General features: G+C 38.5%; 2 protein-coding genes across 2 annotated transcripts; one reads left to right on the forward strand and one right to left on the reverse strand.

Moving 5' to 3' along the window:
• Positions 1-5,240: 5,240 nt before the first annotated feature.
• On the forward strand, positions 5,241-6,698 carry LOC105040649 (uncharacterized). Its single transcript, XM_073254564.1, has 5 exons — positions 5,241-5,323; positions 5,405-5,521; positions 5,681-5,847; positions 5,994-6,141; positions 6,215-6,698. The coding sequence occupies exons 2-5, from the start codon at positions 5,450-5,452 to the stop codon at positions 6,353-6,355; spliced, it is 528 nt and encodes a 175-aa protein (XP_073110665.1). The 5' UTR covers positions 5,241-5,323; positions 5,405-5,449; the 3' UTR covers positions 6,356-6,698.
• Positions 6,699-7,999: 1,301 nt separating this feature from the next.
• On the reverse strand, positions 8,000-17,117 carry LOC105040648 (sodium/calcium exchanger NCL1). The gene is made up of 7 exons (XM_010917276.4): positions 16,633-17,117; positions 12,813-13,001; positions 11,109-11,290; positions 9,928-10,073; positions 9,581-9,848; positions 9,181-9,483; positions 8,000-8,536 (listed from the first exon to the last, which is right to left on the reverse strand). The coding sequence occupies exons 1-7, from the start codon at positions 17,066-17,068 to the stop codon at positions 8,288-8,290; spliced, it is 1,773 nt and encodes a 590-aa protein (XP_010915578.1). The 5' UTR covers positions 17,069-17,117; the 3' UTR covers positions 8,000-8,287.
• Positions 17,118-17,901: the final 784 nt, after the last annotated feature.

A 17,901-nucleotide genomic window follows, 5' to 3' on the forward strand; every position in this document is an offset into this window, starting at 1 on the left:
GACTGTGTGCATACCGTACTTTATACGCTTGCAGCGTTTGGGTCGTAGTTGATATGCTTGCGGCCCTTGGGCCGTAGCTAGTACACTTGTGGTTGCCGGGCCTCACGACTTTATTCCTTGGGCCTTAGCCCAAAAGGCATCTCTTGAAAGAGAAAAAGTTTCCATCCATATAAGCTATACTTCCTCTTGATTTACAACCGATGTGGGACTAAAGATATCTTTTCTACACCACAACATCATCATTTTTCTCCAATAACATATATTCATCCTGCTAAGGACGATTTTCATGCTTATTGATTGTAATATCAATATTTTTCATACTGTTGATGCAGAATTTTATCCTTGAATCAGAATGGCTAGAGCTTGGTGGTGACTATAAATCGATGACGGCTGGATGGCAGCGGTAGGATCTACAAGAAAAGTCTCCGATCGAAGTTGGCTCTGATGCAGACCTTTCGATGCTCAAGTTAGAATTTCGGATAATAGAGGGAAGAAGCGAGCATTTTGGGAGAAAGAAGCTTTTATACCTTGAGGATCCCCTATAGATTTTTATTTATAGGTGGAGGCTGAAGAGCCGTGAGAGAAAAGAGAATCAGGTCTTAACTTTTCTGAAAAGATATGATCGATATCCTTCTCTTATCTGGAGAGATTTTATTTGTTATTCTTTTTTATCTGATCTGTGGCAGCTGTCATATCATGATCGTTTGAATTTTGAATGAGATGCAGAATTTAAAAATCTGAAAGGATCAATCCTTCTTTTATATGCTTCACTGCTTCAGTCGGTATAAAATCATCCCCAACACATATGATCATCCCCTTTGATAGCTTCAACTTTACTTGGCGTTTCTTTAGCATTCTATCTTATTAGGTTCGACTGGTCATGCAGTATTTTATGAGAAACTAAACTAAGATTGATTGGTCACTGGCGTGTCAAAATTGAGCAATTCGATCAATGAGTTTGTTCCTCAGGATACATGTTTCAACTTTACTTCAATAAAAGGAGTATACAATTTCTAATAGGATAAGAGTAACACAAACAATGCAATAAGCTTGATTACATAAAAGAATTCTAATTGGCTTGGTGATTCTCTCCTGGATGGTCGCCAGTAGTTGCTGGCACCAATAACTCTCTCTTATCTTGGTAATTTTTATGAAAATGTTCATTCCAATGATTGACTATGCAAGTACGATCTTTTATATAATTGATAAGTGGCCAAACATGATTTCCCGGCTCACAAGGATCTTGCCACCGGATGCATGAAAATCCCACCATTGTATAGAGGGTTGAACGTACACGGCCTTGCTTGCACATGTGAAGAGGCTCTTTTCTATTGTGAACCTATAATACTCGGGTTAATTTTGGATACAAACAACTTTCAAAATTTCTAAGCCTTGATTGCCAATCCAATGCCATTGTTTCCGGTTTAGGACGGTCCAAGTCCTCATTACCTTTCATAGTCTGATATAAACATGAGTCGCATGTAAATGACCTACCCTCCAGAGTTGACATGCCCATGGAAGGTATTTTCCCTGGCTCCTTGCCCACATGACATTGGCCATTTTTAGGCATGCGTATCTGCAAGGAGAGACTCATGAATGCTCCTAAAAATTACGCCTGCCACACAACACGGCCCTGCCACCACACTTCTCATATTACCGCAACAATGCATTGACAGAGTTGCCTCAATTGCTCTACCCACATGTGCCAGCCAGGTAGAGAAAGTTGCTTGGGGACGAAAGTTACGCAGGATGTTGGAAATATGCTGCATCAGATCTACCTCTCTTTGGGGTGCGATAACCTAGATGGGATGGAAGCACGGATGTTGAACCTTCATCAATCGGGTCCATTATCGAACTAATTCAATTGGATGAAAGGCTTTGGGGTTGGTGTTCGAATTTATCTCATTAAATTTTATTCGAATGTGGTCCATACTAACATACATCTAAATTTATTTTAGTTGATTTAATTTGATCACTCTGATTAAAAATAAGTCTTCAATAAAATGATAAAGATATAATTATTGTGATAAAGTTAATCTCTACGTCATCATTGTAGATAACGTCTATCTTAGTCATCGTAATTGACTTAAATATTATCTCTGAATAAGGTTCATTATAAAAGGACATTTCTATGGACTTATCTTCAATTCATCAAAGGGTTTGTGAGGTCTTCCCTATCAGAAATACTCAAAATTGAGATTGAAAAATTAAGATACTGCTTGTGGACAATGAAAAGAACATTCAAAAATTTTCTTAAAATATTATTATCCCATAAAATTTTAATAGTTGGGATACATGGGGAGAGACCGCCCTCCTCTGCCATGCCCCTCCACTATCTCCCACACCATCCCCGCCTGCTTCCGTTGCTGCCACCCAAGCGAAGTTAGATGATTTGGTGGATGCATTGGTCTACTCAACTCAGCTAGAGCTAGGCTATGCATTACAAAAACAGACCCGCCATCAAAGAGAAATGATCAAAGATTGCTAAAACATGTTAGACGAGAGATTGCCTAAATCGAGTATAATTTTGAAAAGAAGTTTAAGAGATCTAAGAAAAATGAATAGATGAAAAGTCTCTCAGGTCACATGATCTGGTTTATATTGAGAAAGGAGAGTGAGGGTCCATTGCAATCTAGCTGTGCAATCGCCGAATGAGCTAGGTATTCTGCTCTTTTCTTGTTTGCTGGGTGATTACTTCCTTCTTTATATGATGCATTGAGATGATGCCGAGTATGCTACATGTTACTTAGCCATTGGTTGACATTGACGGGCTAAAGAAGCTACCCTTCTTGCTGGGAGTTGGTTGCAGCACTCAGATAATGTAAATGTTCTGAGTGCTTTAAGCAATCTGTGTTAACTGCTGATCGTTTTGAAAGAGGAAACTGTTATCAAATGAGAGCGTTCAATATTCGAGACCGACAACGGACTTTTGGACCTTGCTGAATCAACGGGGTGTCTCGACTCTGTTTGTTTCCTTCTTTTAAATTCTGTGCACAAGTCTTTTTGAAAACAGTCGATTAGACCCTTTCATGTAACCTTTCGGTGCAATGGGGCCCGTTACATTCACTTAACCTTCACGGGATGTACCCTTTACTCTTTATTCATCGTTTGTAACAGTAAGCATTAATATATTATACTCTTTTGCAAGGGGGAAGTGACTCACTTCCACTTCCCCCTCTTTTTCCTCAAAAAATCAATAGAAGAATGTCGTTGAGTCTCGAAACGAAATAAAAATACATAGCCATGGACAATCCCTCCCACCAACTTTCGCTTTCCAGTTGCACTTTCAAAGCGTAACACACAAAGATGGGTTCAACTTGCTTGAATTGCAGGGCCCTCTTTGTATATCTCTTCAGTCATCGGCTTCCATAGCCAAAAACACGTGTTTGCAGGACCAATTTGAGTTATGAAACAAATGCAGATATATGTAAAGACGGGTTAAAATGATTTTTTTTTTAACAAAAAAAAAAAAAAAACAATCTCTATCTAGAAGAGGAAAAACTCAAAAAATTGGGGAAAAAAAAAATACTTATGAAATAAATTATGGCATTATTTTGTTATTCCGGCATGCTCATCAAGATTCTTCAGGAACAAGCTTTCTTGATTAGGATTTTGGAGATGGGAATTGGAACCTTAAGAAGGAACGAGGAGGCGAGGGAAGGGTGCTTTAGGCGGAGATCTAAAAGCTTTGGAAAGGCGGCACTGCCTGCGGCCGCGATGAGGCGGTCGACGGCGGACTTTAGCTCCAGGATGGGAGGAGGAGACAATTTTCTTTTTTAAAGAAATACCTTGACAACGAGGGATCCATCTATCATGACTTCAAACAATGGTGATTTACGATCGTTTTTAAGGAGTTGTTGCCTATTTACATGCCATAACCCTGAACGGTACCATGGAATAGGGAGATGTGCCACCTGTTCAAAGTCATGACAGTCTTCATACAAGATTCGTCTCAAATTGACACACCATGTTAATCCGTGCAAGACCATGAATGAGAGAGCTGCTCTAGCTATAATTGCTCCTCGTATATCAATGAACATAATGATTCAAATGGTCACGTTGAAAATGTGATCGAGGCAAGTGTTATAATCAACTTAGAAAACCCAAAAAAAAAAAATGTGATAGATCTAATGAAACCACTCACCCTCGCGAGAGAGACGCGAGGGAATACGTCTCCTAGCTATATAGGAGGTGCAAATGAATCCTGGTAAGTTTGGAGGACCTACATAGCAGAAAACCATGGCCTCATTAGCACACCCACTCTGGGAAACGTAACATCTTCTCACCGGATCGGCCCCACGTGAGTTTTTGGTGCTTTTAGAAGTGGAAACAACCATTCCGGTTTTTCTCTTTCTAAACAAAAAGCGTTTACTAGTACGCAATACGCCATTAACAAACTTAACTAGGAAAGAAACGTTCCTTACTTCCCATTGCGCTCGCCAAGAGAAGCGCCATTTGGACGGGTGCTTTTGTGGGTGGCTTTGGCTGGCCTTCTTAATTCGAAGGAAATGCGAATCTAAAACATTAAAGAAATATATACAAAAAAGAGTGCGAGGGTCGCTGGATCCGTGGGGGAAGCCAGAGAGAGAGATAGAGAGAGAGATTTCTTGTGGAGTTGGTCTCGAGGATCGGGGGGAGTGGAGCGAGAATTTGGGCGATAAATCGGCCGCCAGGAAGGATTGGATCCTCTCTCTCTTCTTGCCTTGCGGAACCCCTCAGACAAAGCAATTGTAGCCGATTTTAGCGAGATCTCTGGCGCTTGGAGATGAATGCTCCCTTGTTCGAATTGGGCTCCCCTTCCTTCTCCACCTCGCTTTCTTCTTAAAATAGCTCCACCCGTCTCCCCCATCCTTCCATCCACAGCTCTCCTTCCCCTCTTCTTTTCCTCCTCTATTTCTTTGGACTTCGATGTTTTGTTTAAATGAGTGTTCCTAAGATCGGTGAATGTCTTCGATCTTGTTGTCTTCTATGGGGATCAAGCTGACCTAAAGCCTGGCTTCGAAACCACCCTGCCTCAACCACCCGGCATCTACCATCAACCATGATCCCCTGTTCAAGCATTCAGAATCTATTTCGATCCCAACCAACTGCTTCGAAGCCACCCTGCCTCAACTGTTGGAAAATTCGGTGGTTGATTCGGGTCATGCGGGGCACGGTTTCTTGTCGTGGAACTCAATGGAGCCGAGTCCTATCAATGCGGAGGCACTGGCTAGAAGTTTCGATTTTTGTACTCCTCTGAACGGTGATTCTTCGATCCCTGGTTGGCCGCCTTCTGGCCCTTCTTCAGAGGAGGCAACGACAGCAGCTGTCGCCTATTTCAGTGGTGAGAAGAAATGAACTAGTTTCAACTTTGTGTTGTATTCATTGTCGTAAATATTTATCTGAGCCTTGTGTGGTTGACCAGGTGAACAAGGTATTGCCACCTTCATCATCTGGAGTTAGTCTTCAGATGGAGCCCCCTCCAAAACAAAGTTATACCAGTAACTACAATGTGTCTTCTTCCTGGCCAGAGGAGGAGAGGGTACGTATGAAATTGTTATTAATAGTTTACCATTTCTAAAAGAACGCATATGCATAGAGGGAAATAAATGTGTAAACAAATTCAAAAGATTTCCACCGAATAAGCTTTCTTCTTCGTTTTGAATCCTTTCTGCTGATCATAGATCTGGTTAGAATCTAGTATAGGTGCTTGGCACGAAAAAGCGGCCATGGCCCTTTCATCTCGAAGGCATGCCTGGCTCACACTCCCTTCCCCTGCAAAATTCCTTCATTCTCGAGCTCATATCTAAAACAAAATGAATCGATGCCCGACGTCATAAAATTGGAACCGAAAAGAACATATTTCAGGTATTTATGCCACTTGTTTCTTGCCATATTCCATCATTTGTCTGGCTTCGGTTATTATGATGCGACGTACTAAACTGAAGTGGAGGAACTTCAAGTTCTAGCATACATAATGTTGAATGGAAAAGGTTGGTCAATCTTGACAACAGGATTAAAGAAAATGGTTGTGGCGTCGATGGAGGTTCCCGCAGCGTAGGTCTTTCATCGACACCTTTCATCCCAAAACCTAAGCAGCCTACACTCACCCAACCCCCCAGTAGCTTAGATTGTCCTGAATTCAGCTCAGTATCCTGTCAGGTAAGGTCATGTCTAACATTCTTCTTCCGTTATGATTCTGGTGAACTGAAATTGATGTTGGGGTTTGATATAGGGAAGCATGAGTGATGCCATCTCTTCATCACAACCGCCTTTCTATAGCTTCTTGCCGATGGGACCGAACAGCTGTGAGAAAACTTTAAATGAACAGAGAAGGGAAACATTGGATGGTGTTGATCTCAGCTTGAAGCTGTAGAAGTCCTGCCGAGAGAAGGTGTTCAGTGGAGCCTAATTTCGTCGCAGCATTACAGCCCAGCAATACCAAGTGACGTGGGAGGGATTTGTTTGAATTATGTGTATCCAGAGAAAGAGGACATGTGGTTGGGTTTGTTGAAACTGAGGTGTAAAGTGATGTTTCATCGCAAATGATTATCCGGTTTCTGTTGCTCTTGTTCCTTAAATTTTTGAAGCCATACCTTTAAATTTTTGAAGCCATACCACTCGGATTCAGGACAGATGAACTTGTTTTATTACTCCTCTTGTCATTGTGGGAATGAAGCTATGCAATAATTTTATGGAAAAATTATCTATAGGTCTTTGGATAGATCCAAAATTACTTTTAAGTTTCTAAACTTTTCAAGTTAAATAAATTTCTGAAATACTAAGAAGTTATTTTTAGATCTCTGTCGTTCACACAGATTGGTTACACAGGTTCATGTTCCAGTTACACGGATTTATATTCAAATTACACAAGTTTATGTTCAGATTATGCAGGTTATCTAATTTCAATATCTGATTACGTACGTTCATGTTAAGATTATATAGGTATGTATTTTGATTACTTAGAAATAATTTTTTAATATTTTTGAGATTTTTTATTCAACTTGAAAAGTTTAAAAATTTAAAAATAATTTTAGATTCATCTAGAGATTTATAGATAATTTTTTTTAATTTTTTTATTGACGTCCATCGGACTAGAAAGGGTTGAACCTGGCAAACATCGTACGAAAAAGATGAAGAGTTGCACATGGCCGTTGGAAGTTGCTGCTCTACCATGCGAGACATATAGTCAGTGTACATACACGACATTAATTTTTGGTTAAGAGACCAAGAGGTTTCATAAAGTTTTTGTCATCCACCATTTAAAGGAAAAGCAACAGGCAGATTGGCAAGTAAATGCTTGCTCTATTCCCTCCTTCAAGCAAAGTTAGTTGCTTCTTTAGCTACTAGAGGTTGCAGTTGGGTTTCTGAACGCAATGTCCATGGCTTTAATGGATCTTGCGGCCGGTTACCAACATATGATTAGGGGGAATCCTGCATTACTCAAAAATGATTGCAACGCATAATTAGAAGCTGTACTGGGAGAGAGCTTGCCGCAAATGATCTATAAATAGAGCTGCCCGACTTGGCCAATACCTTACATGTTTTTCCCTTTTTCAGTAAAATACCTTCCATGTTCCATTTAATTGAGGTCACAGTTTTAAGTAGCGTAGCAGCATGCAAAATTGAACGAGAGGTAACCCATCCAGCTAGGTCCATAGGAGCTGGTCGGTGTGGGACACAACACGAATCTCTCAATTTCACCGGGCACTAGCAGTTTCATCAAAGCTTACAGATTTCATGCTAAACATGAGTTTGGACCAGATCAGTACCTTTCTTTTTTTTTTATTTTTGATAAGAAGACCAGATCAGTACTTTTAAAGACGTAATTTTCTCCAAATTGGTGATGCTTACGCTTTATACTGTTCTTCAGCTCTAAACATCCGTTTGTTAAATAAACAAGGTTCAGTCGAACAACCAATTTGAAACAAGGGCCTATAAGCACCAGATGCTAAGATATTTACGACATGCTTGTCCAAATGAAACATGACAGGGACGTGTCCATGCATGAGGTGCAAGATAGTCCTCAACTAATGACCACTGATATAAATAACCCCAATTGTGATATATCTGAATACAACATCAAGCCATTCACATAACATTTGTACAAGCCCAAGTGCCCATACAGAGATTACTGTAACCATATAGAACTCAGAAATGCACAAGCAGCTAACATTGTAAACCAGCAGACTAAGCATTCCAGCGACAATAAACCACTCGAAGAGAAAAAACATGGAAAAGAAAGACTACAAGCTTCGTGCTAGCGCTACTCCAATACCTTCATATTTCCACTACTAGTACCAAGAGTCTATGACCAACCAAAAACAAAGTCAAGAACATAGACGAGCACCAGAGACAATGGGTATAACAGGTATGCGATAGAACATGTCCAGAGTGGGAACGTGGTGCGGAAGCTGGTGAACAGTCCCATCACAATGCAAACAACAAGAATAATCAGCACTTCAGCAGAGAAGTCCCAAGTCAAGTGTCTCAAGTAAACGAGGGCCAAGAAGACAGCCAAGCAGAGTGTGTTGTTCATGGTCACTCCACCATATATCTGCAGCAGTAAAAAGCAAGTAATTTCAAAGCACAACTACATTCTGAATTTCAATGATCCATGCATGTATAAATTTATTTATTTTTTTATTTGCAGCTGAATTGTATCTATATGGTCTAGACCAGCTGGGAGGTCAACAATAAAGACAAATAAAATAAAATTAAAAAAAAGGCAACCCAGACTTCCAACACTACAAAGTCTAGGAAGGGTCAAATGCACACAGCTTGAACCTTGCATGCTGGGGGGCTATTTTCGTATTTCCAACCTATGGCGCCTTGGTCACAATTGAGCGACCTTGCCATTCTGTTCAAAGCCCACTTTTGTCAACAGTAAAAGTTTGCTGCCAGCGCTGGAAGTTTATCTTCACATAGGCTAGATGATGAAGTAAATGGGAGAGGATAATTATGACTCTAGCTACTAATATTACAATAACTACGAGATTCTGAAATTATCCAAAAGAACAGAATGCATGAAGCAATACATGCTGACGGAGAAGCTCAGATGATAATTGATGAAAATCTGATCAGGATGGTAATATTCAATATAGAAGGCATTCTGAGCTAGTCATCTACATAGGTTACATGAATGAAATCTTAACATGTTTAACTGAAAAAACGTAATGATTGAGATTATTAAGAACAAACCTCAGAGAATGTCAGTGATGAAGTTCTTTGCTTCTTTCGGCTGGCAAAAATAATTGCTGAGACAGCCTCGCTGGAGTTGGTAGCCAAAGGCATTGCAATGAACGAGATGAAGAAAGAAGGAATGTTTGTAGCAAGTGAAAAATTGTCAACAGCATCTACAAGAGGATCAGCAAATACAGCTGCAATAACAGTTCCCAGCAGCAAAAGTAAGACAGCCTTGAAGCATATCCAAGTGGGATTATTGATATTTTCTACCACTTCATCACTTTTATCAATTAACATGTTATGTTCTTCCTTCGTTTTCTGCAAATTGAGCATTGAAGTACAGGTTATACTGGCAAGTTAAAATTTTGCATCATCATATAGTTCTCTCTTGGACATATATTATGGAGCAGCTTACCATGTGAAAGTCATGCAAGAATTTTTTTGAGTAAGCACCAGAAGTTACAACAGTACGTTTTGCCTCGTTAAGCCATTGTTTGATTCCCCCAACAAACTCATCTTCCTCAATACAAGCATTACGTGATGTATCAAATTCTAGCATTACTTTATTTACAGCATCATCTCTATCCAAGTCTATTTCTTCGAACTGGATTCCTATGATAAGTGCTCTTAACTCATGCGATGATATTTTCCCATCTGAATTCAAATCTAATCTGTGAAATAACCTGCAATGAAACATAATGGTGCGGATAAATGACAGAAAGCAAATTATGAAAATAGATAAAATGAATGACAAAAACTAACTTTCTTATGACACCCTCATTAGCATTCCCATTATCATCAAGAAGCCGTCCAAGTGATTGCATTTGAGCATGTCTTAGAATTCCTGATATTACATGTTTATGCTTTGCATATGCTAGCCTTCTCCTTTGAATCCATGGCTGAAAGATCTGGTCCAACATATATAAAAACACATCAGGAAAAAAAAAAAGAGGATATGACCTCTTTAATACAGTACACATGGCTTTCTGTATCTTGCACTATCAAAATTAAGTAGACAAAGGAATATTTGATACCCGTTATGTGATGGAGAATATTTGTTATATGACCTCACAAAAATTCAAATTTAACAGGAAGGAGGTAATCAATACAACTTGAAGGATATAGCTCCTTTCTGATGCTTATGTTTGTTTCATATCTTTCTTAGAGTAAGCTAATATGCATGTTCAACTCAGTGTGTTAGTGTGCTGAGATTCCTATTTGGACAAAACAAACATCATTTGGAATGTTAACAGCATAAATTTAACCAACCCAGCAATTTAACAGAGTAAAGAGTCTTATCTTGGGTTATTCCTAATCAATGTTTATTCTTTACTAAATTCTTGTTGGCAGAACCTCTTCTAAGAGGATCCTGATTAGCTCTGCAAGAGAACATAAAGTTTCAAAAGAGAAATGAAACTGAAAAATTTATATAAGATAACATAATAGCAGCATGTTAGCACAATTTACCAAACTTTGTAGTTAAAACCTCAGTTAATGCATACAGATAACAAGTGATGAATAAGATGATAAGGTTCACAGTTACATGTGATAAATTGAGCACATGATACAGGCAACCAGAAAGTGAACGTTCAACAATAACAATAAGAAAGAGCAAAACTGCCACATACTGTCCTGAAGGAAATTTAAGGACTCCAGTAACGGTAAAATAATTGGAATAGCAGTATAGCTACAATCCTTGCAGGATATCTGATTTGTTGACCATGTCAGTCCACGGACAACACCTTAAATTAATGATGTGGAAATAAGAATCAAAACTTCCTAGAATAGACAAGCAACAAAAATATATTTAATAAGAATCTTATTAACATCATGTCTACTACAAAATAACAACCACATTATTTAAATGGTCAATAAATGCATAAAGATAGTGGATGATGAATAAGCCATCGAGGTTTATGGTAAACATGAGACAAATGCAGTACCTGATACAAGCAATAGGAAAGCACAAGAGCAACTGAAGCAACAAGAGCAAACAAGACTGCTAGGCGCTGTCCTGAAGGAAACTTGAAAATTTTTGGTAGTTGCACAATAATAAACGGAACAATAGATATCGCCATTATCCTTGCAGCATAGCTAGTTTGTAGGTCAGTTGAAACGCCAGAGCCTGTGAAGAGTTTGAAATCCATGGTTTTAGTGTACAGAACAGATAAAATGCTACACCCTTGAATATTAAACATGCAAGGTCACTTATATAATGATCACCTAAATGTAACTCCCATAAGATAGATCCTTAATAAAGATAAGTTCATGAGAAAATGGAATAGAATCAAACAAAAGAACAAACCTACAATGGAACAAACAACTGATAAATTTTGAAAAGGAAGGCACAGAATCACTGAGGAGAATGTTTAGTATTCATTTCCAGGAACAAAATTTACTGATGGTTTTGTAGCAGCTTTAGACAACAAGGGGTTTTCACCACAGATTTTTAGATTATCTTATTTTAGTGAAAAGGAAATCATCCTAACTCTTATTTAGAGAGCAAGCTCTAATTTCCTTCTTAGAAAATAACCATGCCACATCCATATCTAGTAAGCTATCATGTACCATCTAACATCTGAGCAACATTCCTATCTATCAGGAGGCTTATCCGTCACCTCTGATCCCTAACCTCCTTTCTTTCTTCGGCAGTAGGGTGGGTCGAACAAGACAACTCTGAGTTGCTAATCCATTAGCCGCTTCCAGGGAATGAAGGAGAGGTGAAGAAGCACATCCTGCACCTTCACCTGCGAAGCGCTATGCTCCAATAACCATAGTTGATGCATCGGATGGACATCAAGTGGTTGATATTGTACCTCCAGGTCTTCCTACTAATATCCGATTTCGGAAAATCGTATAATGATGTTCATATCGGATACATATAAACTTGATAGAATATGAAACAGATTAATGAGTCAATGCAGGCATATTTTGCCCACCAACAGAGGAACTAACCATTCCACTCTTCTTAGACAATACCGACAACGCAGCCATGAGTATGATACTCATTTCCTGAGAGTATCGGTTCATCCTTGTGACTTTGTTTGAATGTAACTAGATCATTTAACAGAATGCAACTATTTCTTTCCAACGCATAGGTCAACGCATGGTCATAATATCTGCAGCTTGATTAACATAATGCATGAGATTAACTACGCATGTAATTCCAAAATTTTCATTAATAATGCTCGAGTAATGTTTGATACATGGCAAAAACTCTTATGAAACAAAGTCTCCCGGTGAAAACATGTCCACCTAGGAAGTGGCACGAAGTTATCGTTCTTGCTAGCTGCTACAAAAACCTTGGGTTTACAGAGCTCTATTCCATTGCTTGATGCTCCTTTACAGGAGTGTAAATAGGTTAGAATTAGTTGGAGATGACGCAAACCCAATACTGATAGAGTTAGCATGAAAAAATGAATCCAGATCAGATTTAAAAAAAAATAAGACTCGATCTAACCTAAACCAATGTTCAAGTTAGATCATATTTGATTAATTACAATTTTTTTGACACATTACAGTATTGAGGAGAAAACTAAATAATGTGACATATTAGCATCTATGCTGAAAAATATCCAGATTAGAAGCCATTCCTTGATAACCAAAAAAAAAGCATGTTTCAAATATATAATAGAGGAGAAACATACCGAATAGACTAAAACTTTTTGTATCTTGTGAGTCTATTGAAGTTGAGTTCTCTGAAAGGTCACATTTGCCAACAACAACACAAGAACCCCAAAGTAATGTTAGAAGCATGACAGTTGACCCAGCAAGCAATCCCATTCCAATCAAGACCTGATTTTGAGCAGTCTCTTTACTCCCAGAAAGTCCAGATACTGCAAAAGATTATGGACATAATAGATTAGATGCAACTACAAACATATCTGCATACTTTCTAATATATCTAGATTATCAAAGACTTGAGTTTGAAAGAGCACTGAGTTATCTATCTTCCAGATAGACAATTTAATTGAACAGTAATACAGCAAGTTAAATTCATTATTAAAAACTGGTTACCTTCTTATATTATTTGATGTATTACCAATATGATTATGTTAATGAAGAAAAGAAAACTTCTTACTGCCAACACACTCATCCAAAAAAAAAAAATCCAAGGGTCCATTTAGTTGGGGGTAATCTGGCATGGGAAAATGAATCTCATATCAGATTACCATGTTTGGTATGAAAAATGAAAGAGAGAGACCGTAAAAAAAGTGGGGGGCCTCATGTTTATTTTTCGGAGAGAAAAAGTAAGACAAATACCATGAGGGTTGGTATTTAGTAAATTTTCGAACGGTGGTAATCCATACTCGACAAAAATATCCTCAATAAAGCTACATGTGTAATCACTGAATTTGTTCTGATATCTATCCAAATTCATTCAAAAAAGAGTTTTGGCAAAAAAATTAAGATGAAAATGACATTATGCAAAAGGCTCTGTCATTATAATCATTATATAAGAACTAATTGGGGATGACAATGCTATCCTAGTATTAAAAAAATTATTTTATGTTGAAGGATATATTTATAAATTTAGCCATATTCCTATATACATTTACCTTTAAACCAAACATAATAATCTTTTTTCAGTGTTATTTTTCAGAGTAATTTATCCGCCAATCAAATATAGTAAAACTTATTTTCCTCCGCAATCATTTTCTTAAATAAATGATTCCAAGGAATTATCAGATTAACCCGTAATCTGACATACCCCAATTAAATGGACCCTAAGTGTCTTCTATCCATTTGGTATGAACCACACATTTGATTGATAAGCTTAATAACCATTCCTACAGCCTAGGTGCCTGCACACTTGTCCACTAAACCTCAATTATCCATAAACCAACAAGATTATTGTTAGCACATGTAACATGTGCCCTGTTCAATAGATCATCATTTAACACTGAACATCCATACACAAGATTAGATCATGACGAGATACTAGAACACATGCCTAAAACTAGTTCTGAAATTTCATGCAAACAAAGCTCTTGGGTCTTCAAATGTTGGTTTGTTGGCATTTCTCCCCATTCCAAGAATATCTGAAATGACAACACATCAATATTATGTTAGGTGTAAATAGACATGAAAGGAAACATCTCGCTGCAGCACATTAATGCAGATCTTTGATATCCAATTCTAGTTGTTCCTCTCTGTCCATACACTAAATAAGTTCATCAATCCAACATGATTGTGCAAGCAAGTTAAACATCCATTTCCCACAACATGATCCCAGCGCAACTAACACAGTACCAAGTTGCATGTACAGGATATCTTTCTATCTGTCTTCACAATTTGTCATGCACGCACTTTATCACTGACAATCATACAGTTTAGCGGACTTATTGGGACAGTGCAAGAAACATGCCTTTTACAGTGTTAAAGATCATGTTCCATTTTTCTTTCTTTCTTTCTTTCTTTTTCGGGGTACAAGCAGGGGGGAAGCCCCTAAGCAAAATGATGAAATGTTCTGCCAGCTGAATTAGCATTACAAGAATAGATCAACTATGGAGGAAAATTCTAACACCAAATGGTGGTCTGAGCAGCCAGAGTAGCAGCATTAGCAAGGAATTCAGGAAAAACATGATTCATTCAAATCACATAGATCATATGAACAATTACAAGACTTTATAGATCCTTTCCCTGACCTCACTTTCCTTTTTACTGTGTGATTTGGAATAATACTGAAATTATCGATATTTATTCATTCTTCTTCTTCATTTCCCCACTAACTCTTCCTTTCCCAAATGAAACCAGAAGAATGTCTCATTCTAATTTGCATGGTATCTTTATCTTGATCCCTTTTCTTAGGATCAATCTGCGCACCGTAATTATTGCTACAACTGCTTTACTCTAGGAAATAATTTTTAAAGAAAATAATCATAATTTACAGTTTGATATTATCATGAATATATCATTAATATATACATATGACAAAATAAAAAGAACGTTTGACAATTAATCTGATACATGGTGTGTGATGTCAATGCAGGCCTTCATGATTGTTTACAAGTCATTTTCATATATCTGGCCCTAGAAAATTTCAATAAGCAGTTCTGAAGCTAAAATGATTGGTAGCAATGACAGTAGTGGAGAAATGTTACTAATGAAGCTGCTTCTTTATAATCATGAAAGCCATCTGACCAGATGACCACTAGATGTGTCGTGTAAAGAGAAAGAGATCACCATTTAGTAAAGGCACTAAAAGCACCAGAGAAGAATTAGCGAAATTCTTACAGCAAGTACAGCACTAAAGCATCTGAGAAGAATGAGAGAAATTTTTGCAAACAGCGAGTGCATCAGATTTTGTAGAAACCATAAACACAAAAGATGAGAAATAAAATGTTCATCCACGTAATGGCTCAAACAACAAATTAAGATTAATTATGAAAGTAACTGATGGCCTTCATAATGTTGAGGCTTACACACAAATTATGCTATACTATTATAGAGCTCTCAAATGTCTTAACATTGATGCAACAAGAGATATCACACATAGGAATAGAAGTAATAAATCTAGTTCAGATAATCCACTTTCCTCTATCATCAAGGAACTGATTGAATTGGAGATGTAATATATAAGCTCGCTAGATCCAGTTATGAGGTGCTAAAAGAAGCAAACACCATAGACCTCTGTCTCACGATCCTTAGATTGTGTTATGCATAAAATCCCTGGCAACTTTTTTGCAGAGCATAAAAATTTTCCAGCCAAACCCCTTTTGAAAAGACAAGTGAAACACTATATAAGTACCAAAACAGGTTAACCTGCCAATAAGAAGTTCAGCCTTTCCAAGAAATTAAAGTAGGATCCAAAACTTTGATGGATGGAACCTCTAAAAATTAGAAGGGCAAAATCTAAGCCCAGTTTTGTTTTACATATATTTCTCAAGCACAATGAGCTTGGAAGGCTAAAAAGACCAAAAACAGAATCAGAAACTTGAAATCCAGGATTAATACAAATCAGACCTCACTAATTCTATATGTATCCACACTGCATTTGTTCTAACAAAGAAAACTTCCACCTCTGAGTGACATCTAGTAAGTTATACTCTGACGATCTCACAGTCTCCGGGATTCTATTATTTTCGACTTTTGTAGTCGCAAACAAAGGTGCCACTAGCTTTTGACAACTGATTCTGTTTCAGATCCAATATCCTGACTCAGATATTAATTCCTGCATCCATATGATTGACCCTCAAGATCTACAGCCCAATGGCCTTTTCGTCCTTCTCAGTCTTCCGAAGACCCCGCCTACCCCAACTCGAGGCATTGAAACACCAAACTTGCTTCCGTCATCGCGACGGCACGAAACATATTAAGACAGATAAATCCATTCCGAAACCCAATTAACAAAGAAGGAAAACTCACGGAAATCAGGAAAAAAATAAAATAAAACAAAACAAAAATGAGAAAACGACGCTGCAGAAAAGAACACGGAGAAGCGAACAGAGATCAGAATTAATCTACCAAGAATGAGCATGGCATCTGGGAGGGCGCCAAGGATGGGGAGGAAGAGACCGCCAACGATGCCAGGACCCAGGATCTCGAGCAGCATCTCGCTCCCAGTGGAGAGGTAGGTCGCGGCCTTAAACATCAAGAACCCGTACGCCAGCGCGAGAAACAAGTTCCCAACAACCGTCGTGGTGCACGGAAGGAAGCCATACGTCTGCTCGCACTCCTCCGCGGAAAAGAGCCGCGAGTAGCCCGCGCTCCGCCGGAGAAGGAGAAAAGGGTCCGACCGGGCTGCGCTTCCGAGGGCGACTCCATCGGAGATCAGCTGATCCTCCTCGTCCGCCGCCGCCGACGTCGAGATCAGGCGGCCGTGGGCACCCCGCCCGGCGAGAAGGAGGAGAAGGGAGAGGAGGAGGAGAGGATGAGGGAATACGTCCAGTCGCTTCGCCATCTACGACGACAAGTGTGGTGAGGCAAGGGAGGCAAAGGGATGAGGGGAGGGATGGCAATAAAGATGCGGCGATAGTGATATATTTTCCAAATAAAAAATATCACTTTCCTAAAACACCCCTAATGACACGCAAATAGTTAGTCGGCAGGATCTGGATGCAATATTTATATTATGTTAGTTAATTTCGGTCGGAAGAGGAAACGGGAGGGGAAAGGGGGACCAGGTGGAAGTACGTGGGCGCAAGAGGAGAGCACGGGGGAGATGGGCCCCGGATCAGGAAGGTCGTTTGGGACGTCGAAACATCCGCGGGGAAATGTTTATATTGACATTAGGTGGATGGCGTGTACGGTGATTCGCGATCCCGCGATATCACCATTTTATCAGATTTTTCGGCTACAGACTGGACTGATGTACATAATAGCATAGGTTACCCCTTTTTTTTTTTTAATATAAACGAAAAAGTTGCATTATTTGCGTACTGTCGCCTGTCGGCCATTTATATTAAAATCCTTTCTCTGGAGGGGTCTGGAGAGAAATTGGTATCCCGCATGCCACATGGGACGGCCGGAAGCTCGACAAACTTGTGCGATACTTATGGCCCGTTTGTTGGAGATAGTCTGACACGAGAAGATAAATTTTATATTATAAAAAATAAAAAAATAATAAAAATACTAATGATATATATTTATTTTTTAAAAAATAAAATAAATATTATAAAAAATTAATATTTGATATATTACTAAAGATAATACATATTTGAGAAAAATATTTTTAATAAAATTATATATATAATTATTAAATTTATTATTATTTTAAATTTATTTAATAATTTT

Source organism: Elaeis guineensis, chromosome 3 (assembly GCF_000442705.2).
Source record: "Elaeis guineensis isolate ETL-2024a chromosome 3, EG11, whole genome shotgun sequence".
NCBI classification, from domain to species: domain Eukaryota; kingdom Viridiplantae; phylum Streptophyta; class Magnoliopsida; order Arecales; family Arecaceae; genus Elaeis; species Elaeis guineensis.

Excerpts from the sequence above, each read along its gene's own strand:
- LOC105040649 (XM_073254564.1), top strand. The coding sequence starts at position 5,450 with ATGGAGCCCCCTCCAAAACAAAGTTATACCAGTAACTACAATGTGTCT. Across the intron at positions 5,522-5,680 it reads CCTGGCCAGAGGAGGAGAGG|TATAGGTGCTTGGCACGAAA; the intron begins GTACGTATGAAA and ends GTTAGAATCTAG. Across the intron at positions 6,142-6,214 it reads TCAGCTCAGTATCCTGTCAG|GGAAGCATGAGTGATGCCAT; the intron begins GTAAGGTCATGT and ends GGTTTGATATAG.
- LOC105040648 (XM_010917276.4), bottom strand. The coding sequence starts at position 17,068 with ATGGCGAAGCGACTGGACGTATTCCCTCATCCTCTCCTCCTCCTCTCC. Across the intron at positions 10,074-11,108 it reads TTTCCTATTGCTTGTATCAG|ATCTTTCAGCCATGGATTCA; the intron begins GTACTGCATTTG and ends ATGTTGGACCAG. Across the intron at positions 8,537-9,180 it reads CATCACTGACATTCTCTGAG|ATATATGGTGGAGTGACCAT; the intron begins GTTTGTTCTTAA and ends TTACTGCTGCAG.